The following is a 7839-nucleotide window of genomic DNA, read 5'->3' as shown; positions in this document are numbered from 1 at the left end:
TCCTGTCAGTTCTTGGAGCCTTATGTGGGGATGAGGTAGCTGAAGTCACCCCTTTAGTGATGTGCGTGCTTGAATGGCTCTTTTCCGAACCTGCTTTGGTCCATGTTACAGCATTTTTAAAAACAACTTTAAGCTACTTTTAAAATGCCATGCTGTAAACTGCACCAGTTCAGGTGTTGGATGGCAGAGCAGTTCAGGTAGTGAAGACTTAGGGGCTTTTTGTTGTGTCGTTCAACCAGACGTGACAAAATAGTATCCCTACTTCCAACTGTCTGTAAAACACTCAAGTTTCTCGGATGCAAGCTGCTGTGGGATTGGAAACGGTCGTTTTAAAATAATGTAGAACTCAGATTAACCTTTGCGATTGCTTAGTCCGTTGCTTGATTAACTAATAAAAGTGCTTCTGTTGGTACTATTGGCCTATTAATGTCAAAGTAGCACTTCGCTATTTCATACGTGTTTAGCACGTGTCTCGGATAATGCACTTTTAAGGAATTCTGTCCAAAATAGCTGTCTATTCGGTATATATGCTGGTTTAAGTAACAAGCATGACTTAATGGTTTTAATCATTGTTCCTCCCTTGATACAGGTTTGTAAAGTCCTTCAGTAAGGCTGACAGAAAGCATTTAAATGAACTTTTTTTTTTTTAATTTGCAGTGTGAAAAAAATGGAGCTGTCAAGAAGAGAAAGTCAAATCAGGCAGATATTCCTGATAGTCTTCGTCAAGAAGCAGAAACATGCTATCGGCTTAGACTACCTGAAGACTTCTATCAGTTTTGGAAGTTTTGTGAGGAACTAGATCCTGAGAAACCAAGTGGTGGGTTTTTAAATATTTCTTGCCTCTTCTAACTTTCACCCTCAAACCCAGCCTGAAGGCAGGCGAACTGGAGGTGGTCAGATGCGTTCTAATGCTGCATCAGTTAAGATGCAGGATATTTACGTGAGTGTAAACAAGAATACTGGAGATAGATAATCACAAAGGTGTTGGTACGCTTCAAACTTTCGAAAATGTAATTACTTAAATTGTGCAATACAAAGGAACTAAACGTTGTCTAAATCTGCTTTTCTTGCAAGTACATTTAAAATGTTTAGTACGGAAATGAAGTTTCCTCATAGCAGTCCAGGTTTCAACTTCCCCAAATTTATTGTATAGCAGAATGTGGCGTCCCTGGGTGCTCTAGAAATGACAGTTTCTTTTAGAATCACAGAATGGTTTGGTTGGAAGGGACCTTTAAAGGCCATCTAGTCCAACCCCCCTGCAATGAGCAGGGACACCTTCAACCACATCAAGTTGCTCAGAGCCCTGTCCAGCCTGACCTTGGATGTTTCCAGGGATGAGGCATCTACCACCCCTCTGGGCAACCTGTGCCCACCCTCACTGTGAAAAATTTCTTCCTGATATCTGGTCTGAAGGTTCCCTCTTCTAGTTCAAAGCCATTGCTTCATGTCCTGTCTCTCCATGCCCTTGTAAAAAGTCCCTCCCCAGCTTTCTTGTCGGCCTCTTTAGGTACTGGAAGGCTGCTCTAAGGTCTGCCCGGAGCCTTCTCTTCTCCAGGCTGAGCAACCCCAACTCTCTCAGCCTGTCCTCACAGGAGAGGTGCTCCAGCCCTCAGATCATCTCCGTGGCCTCCTCTGGACTCGCTCCAACAGGTCCATGTCCTTGTGCTGAGGACCCCAGAGCTGAAGGCAGTACTGCAGGGGGGTCTCACCAGAGTGGGGCAGAGGGGCAGAATCCCCTCCCTCAACCTGCTGGCCACGCTGCTTGGGTGCAGCCCAGGACACGGTTGGCTTTCGGGGCTGCCAGCACACATGGCCGGGTCATGTTGGGCTTCTCGTCAGCCAGCACCCCCAAGTCCTTCTCTCTCCTCAGGGTTGCTCTTGATCCATTCTCCGCCCAGCCTGTATCTGTGCTTGGGATTGTCCCGACCCAGGTGCAGGACCTTGCACTTGGCCTTGTTGAACTTGATCAGGTTCTCTCCAGCCTGTCCAGGTCCCTCTGGATGGCATCCCTGCCCTCCAGCGTGTCGACCGCACCACACGGCTTGGTGTTGTCGGCAAACTTGCGGAGGGTGCACTCCATCCCACTGTCCGTGTCACTGGTGAAGATATTAAACAGTATTGGTCCTGATACGGAGCCCTGAGGGACACCACTTGTCACCCATCTCCATCCAGACATTGAACTGTTGACCACTGCTGCTTAGGAGAAGTGTAATAACCTAACTCTTGAATGAAAGCTATCTGAATAAAAGAATGTCTCAGCTTTCCTTGTCTGGTAAACAGAGTGTGTGTTTGGATTTCTGGAAGCTTTGATACCTGAGTGACACCGGAACTTCTCGGTTTAGGTATGCACCCACCAGAAAGTAAACGAGTTCATGCTTTGCTTTTCAGATGCACTTGTGTCAAGTGTTGGACTTACGCTAGTTGGACCATACGATGTTCTTGCTGGAAAACACAAAAAAGCAAAATCAACAGATCTGGACTTCAATCTTCATTGGAGATTCTTCTATGATCCCCCAGAATTCCAGACTATACTTGTCGGGGATAGCAAAACACAGTATCACATGGGATATTTCAGGTATTTTATTTAATATATGCTCTTGCTGGGCTAGAATTGTGTGTAGTTTTTTCTCCCCTTTTATCCACGAGACAGGATTTGAGAATTGTGCGCTATCACCAAACAAGAATCTTTCTCTCCTGTAGTAGGGTATTGACACCTGGGTCGATATCTTTAATTAAAAAAAGATCACAGATACTGGAGTTGAAGACTAGATTTAAATATTTATTAAACTACCTCCCCCAACCCTCCAGAGCACCTTCACTTACTAATCTTTAACTTTTGCCGTGATACTTGAAAGAAAAAGTCAAGCCTTAGGAAATAAAGGGACATGTATTCTCTCTGCTCCTTTCGAAGCCATGCTGCAAGGTTTTAGAGCTGTAGATGTAAGGGTGTTTCTTGGTAGGTTTCTGAAAGAGATGGCAGCATGGTGAGGAGGCAAATTAATTTTACTTTGAAATAGGAGAAACGGTCACAGCTTCACTATTTGTGTGTCCTTTTTCATAAACAGGGATGTGCCAGATGAGCTTCCAGTGTGGGTTGGTGCAAATGAAGCTAAGAAGGGCTGTGTGATTGCACAAGTTGGTGATAACGTCTTTGCCGCAGTCAAGTAAGGTTCACATCTACTTTTATTTATAGAGTAGAAGAAAAACTATTGATCAGGAGATGTGATGTGGAATAATGCAGCTAACTTATTATGTATCTTTCTTTCTCGAGAAACCCTCGCTTGTTTTCTGCTCCCGCTAGCAAGTTTTAAGGTACTCTCAAGACTTTAATAGGCTTCTTGACAGTGTTCTCCTTTTACAAGTAAAATAGATAAGTGTTAATTATTTCATTCTTTAAATATATTCGCAGGGATAGGCTCTACAGGAAAAACAAATGCCCACTGGGTGCATTAAAATACTTTGTAAGTAAAGAAAGGGTATCATCTCCAACAGCGGTGAAGGAAATCTGAGTATCGTACTAAATGAGTAGCATCTCGCTCTTGTTCTTTCCTACATACAAATACATTCTTTTTGTATATCGTGCATAAGTACAAGAAGTACCGTTTCTGAGCTGGGGCAGGATGACACTTATATCGATACGTAATTCGGTGTGATTCATGAAGCTTTACATGGTCCTGCGTCATGAATGTGAACAACAGGTTTCGTCACCTGTCAGTTAGAAACGAAAAGCTCTCTAAGGACAGATGCGTGTCAGTAAGTGAAAGCACACTGCCGAATAGCTTCTGCAAAAGAACCCTTGTGTAGTGCAGAGTCAAACGAGGATGGTGGTTTTGAAAGCACCATGGTGAAACTCATAAATAGGTATTTAGGTGCGAGGCTTGCGTGACAAACAGTGTATATGGCATGGGAGCAGCAAACGGAATTCTTAAGATGGAAAAGTGAACAACTACCGAGTCCAGGAGAATCTTCAGCACCTGCAGATTGCATAAACTCTGCTGTAATGCAGACACAGATAGGAGATGCCAACGTCCTGCCTGTGCCAAACTGCTTTGCTTTCCCCTTGTTAAGAGGCTTGCGTTCCCAAGTCTGTGTGTATAAATAAACCCACAACTGCTAAGCTTTATGATAAGATTTGGAGGTTTAGTGATTAGGCAGCTATTCGTTCATTTGGTTTCTGTGAAGCTCTTCTAAGACCTGTTTCTTCTGTTTGCAGGTTGTTTTTGTCAAAAAAACTGAAGGAAGTGACCGATAAGAAGAAAAACGCTATTTTGAAAGACATAGATGAAAAACTAACAAGAACAGCAAAAGAACTGGGCTATTCTCTGGAACAAAAAACCATGAAGATGAAACAGAGAGATAAGAAAGTATGACTTTCATGATCCACTGGAGAGAACTAAGTTCTGTTAAACTTTTTTTCATTTACTTGCCTGTTTCTTTGTTTGTTTGTTGGTTTTTTTTCCTCCTTCTAGTCAGTAAGGATGCTTCTTTTAGGAATTTCCAGAGCTAATCAGCACTATCTATAAAACTTAGGAGAGGGAAGATTTAATACAAGTGTGTTCCAAATAACGGGATTAAATCAGAACACTTTACTCTTGTAAACCATAGCTTGGCATTCAGTTACAGAAAAAAAACAATAAGGGAAATAGTCTAAAAAGTGAAACAAATGGGGAGCGTGGAGAAAACTGCTTCAGAGTGAAGATTCACGTAAACAGTTGGGTTGGATCTATTGGAAACAGGGCCATTAAGGATGATACGGATTAGTAATAGAGGTTTTTTGCACACCTATCAGAAATAATTATGGTAGGGGGTGACTAAACAAACATAGTGCCGTGCTACACAAGGGACTACAAGGATTTCTGGATTTCAGAACTTGACTGAAAGGGAGTTTCTGGTTATTTTAAACTTCAATACTTAAAAGTAACTGCTGTGTAATTGGAAACTAAGTGGATGTCCTGGAGCCTGGACACTGTGTTAGGTTTGACCACCAGCAGTCAGGTGTTAGTGTTGTTTAGTGAGGCAAGAGGTTTTATGTCACAGTATTGACTTAACAGCGCTATGTTCCGTTTCCTGCCTCTTTATTTAGGTGGTGACCAAAGCATTCCATGGAGCAGGCCTAGTTGTTCCTGTAGACAAAAATGATGTCGGATACAGAGAACTTCCCGAAACAAATGGTAAATACCTTGTTTACTATATTCTTCCCCTTTATTTAGGTAAACAACCTCCAGTCACACAGCTGTTCTGCAAAAACCAGGCCGCATTCCTGTTTCCTTCTTGAAGAATACGAGTGGTGGGAGTAAAAGGTGGAAGTCTTAACCATCACACTTGAGCTCAAAGTGTTTTCTTTAAATGAACCAGATGAGATTCACTGAAACGTACTGAATCTGAAATAATAATTCCTGAAGTAGTAGTTTAGAGGACCTTCTCTTTTGCGTTGGCACAGCCGTGTGGGAAGCAGATCCAAAAAACTGCTCTACATTCAGGGATTTGTGGGTTTCTTTCTTATCCTTGGTCTTCTCCCGGTGTTGTTCTAATCTGAGTCAGTTCCTTGATTCCTTGATGCAAGTTCAGCAGACAATGCTTGTCTCTCTACGGGGAACTGAGACGGACGGGCACAGGGCAAAAATGAGCAGCAAAGGGGGAAGCTTTTTCACCAGCAGCTCAGGGTGTGCCCGCTTAGTCTTTGTGTAAGCGTGACACACAGGTATCTTTTTGCCATAAACTACTTCTGTGCAATACTAAATTTCTTTATTTAAACATCGAAATATTTCTGCTTTTGTTTTTTGCAGCTAATCTTAAAAAAATTTGTAAGGCCATTGTCGATGCTCCTACTGATGAGGAGAGGATGAAGGCCTTTGCGCCCATTCAGGAAATGCTGACCTTTGTTCAGTTCGCCAATGATGAATGCGACTATGGCATGGGGTACGAGCTGGGGATGGACCTCTTTTGCTACGGATCACACGTGAGTACTACATCAGTCGTATGTCACAAGGTTAGGTGTTAGGTTATGCGTGGATTGGGAGTTGTTCTGCGTTGTAGATCTTTATTCCCAACTCTATCGCATAATTATCCCTAGGAATCATGAAGGTCTACATGAAGAGTCTTAATTCACTGTTATAAAGTCACACTTGGGACATCATTCCATGTCGAATTTAAAATTGCTTGTACAAAAGCCCAATCCTGCAATCCAGAAGCATTTACCTGTTGTGATTTGATGTGCTGTCCTGGTTGACAACAAAGGAGTTGTCATTAGACTCCTAAAAATGCGGAATGTCGGATCCAGATATACTGAGTAGCTGTAGCCCCCTGTCCCCAACTCCTTACTAGCACTTAATCACACGTAAAGATTCAACTTCACGCTTTTTGTTCTGTATTAGCTGCTGCCCCGTTGATGAAAAGGGTCATGTCTGTAATAGATCTGTGGCTAGGAAATAACATCTAAAGAAGCTTCAACATCAATGTCATGTGAATGGGTGGTCACAAAAACACCCATGCGAAATAGTTGCTTGTAGTAAAGATGGTGTTGGCTAAGGGATGCTTCAAAGCATCCTGTAGAAAGATAAAAATCTTGCAATACTAGGCGTAACTAAACACTAGTTAAAATATTTAGCCGCTTTTCGAAACAAAGGAAAATTCCCTGCTCTTTCCATACCCTGTTAAAGCACTATTGCGTTTCTTAGATTTCCTGCCCTGCTCTCGTAAGTTCCCTACGGCATCTGAGACTGTATTTTCCTCTGATATCCTGCCTGTTTAGGACCCTTCCTTCAGTGACTGTGCTGCTTCAGCTGCTTAATTCCCTCCGACTCTGGAAGGGCAGTGAGGGAAACGGTTACTTCCAGTTGGCTGCGTAGGTGGAGGCAAAGCCCCACCGTTCACGCTTCGTGCTTCGTGGCACGTGAGATTAACCACTGACCAACTCCTGCAGTGACAAGTTACGCCTTTACGATGCTGTGACGTCGCCTGATACCTGTCTTGGGCCGGGATTTGAAACAGCTGTAACTTTGTAGCTGTTTTCTAAAAATAGAAACCTTACTGCATTTTCTAGTTTAGGAAACAGAAAGGAAAACCAGTGCCTTCACACCTAGGTAACACCACGGTGTGGCCCCAGCGTTTTTGCCCGTCTGTAGGTACTTGGAGCTGCTTTCCAGTCCTGCCTAGAGCCTGCCTGTCCCCTTGCTTGCGGAGCCGGGAGCAACACTGATACTTCAGCTCTAGCCCAAGAGAGGGGAAAGGACTGAAATCTCTTCCCCTTCATATGAGATGTATAATGGGCTTACATGTACAATAAATATGTAAATATGCTCTGGCTGTTAAACACCTGAAGCGCTTAAATGGTTACTGTAAGTACCACCATGATCCCCTCGAGCTGTCAAGGGGGACAGGACAGGGGACTTCCCCTTCAGGCTGGACGTTTCCTTGCCTTAACAAGAGTGATCATCTCCTGCGTTGCAAAAAAATAGATTTCCATCTCTTTCCCGGAGCGCTTGCTGAGCCGGTTACAGGTGTAGCACCAGTCGTGGCTCACCCGTGGCAGGAGCGGTTGAAGCAAGCAGCATGAATGTGGCAAAGCCCAGAGGCAAGGCTGTTCTCCCTGTGTAAACGCAGCCCCTGACCCCCCCCGGGCTGCTCATGTTTTCCCTCTCCCCTGCAGTACTTCCACAAGACGGTGGGCCAGCTCCTGCCGCTGGCCTACACCCTGCTGAAGAGGAACCTCTTTGCTGCCATCATCGAGTCACACTTGGCCAACCGGCGGGAGGAGAAGGTGGACCAGCTGGCACCCTGAGCCAGGGCCCCCCAGGGCGGGCTGCATTCTTGGGCCTGGGCTTTTCTTTTGGTTTTGTG

At 44.1% G+C, this 7839-nt stretch overlaps 1 protein-coding gene across 1 annotated transcript; it reads left to right on the top strand.

Annotated features, from left to right (window-relative positions):
* Positions 1–657: 657 nt before the first annotated feature.
* LOC104155168 (chromosome unknown open reading frame, human C4orf27) lies at positions 658–7839 on the top strand (the record flags this gene model as incomplete). The annotated part of the gene is made up of 7 exons (XM_009697310.1): positions 658–817; positions 2389–2575; positions 3066–3164; positions 4214–4364; positions 5084–5171; positions 5787–5959; positions 7649–7839. Coding segments are annotated over 7 exons (990 nt in total), but the record flags the coding sequence as incomplete, so codon positions are not given.

Source organism: Cariama cristata, unplaced genomic scaffold (assembly GCF_000690535.1).
Source record: "Cariama cristata isolate BGI_N322 unplaced genomic scaffold, ASM69053v1 scaffold7483, whole genome shotgun sequence".
NCBI lineage: Eukaryota > Metazoa > Chordata > Aves > Cariamiformes > Cariamidae > Cariama > Cariama cristata.
The sequence above is the reverse complement of the archived record's forward strand: the minus strand, read 5'-3'. Positions and strand labels throughout refer to the sequence as shown.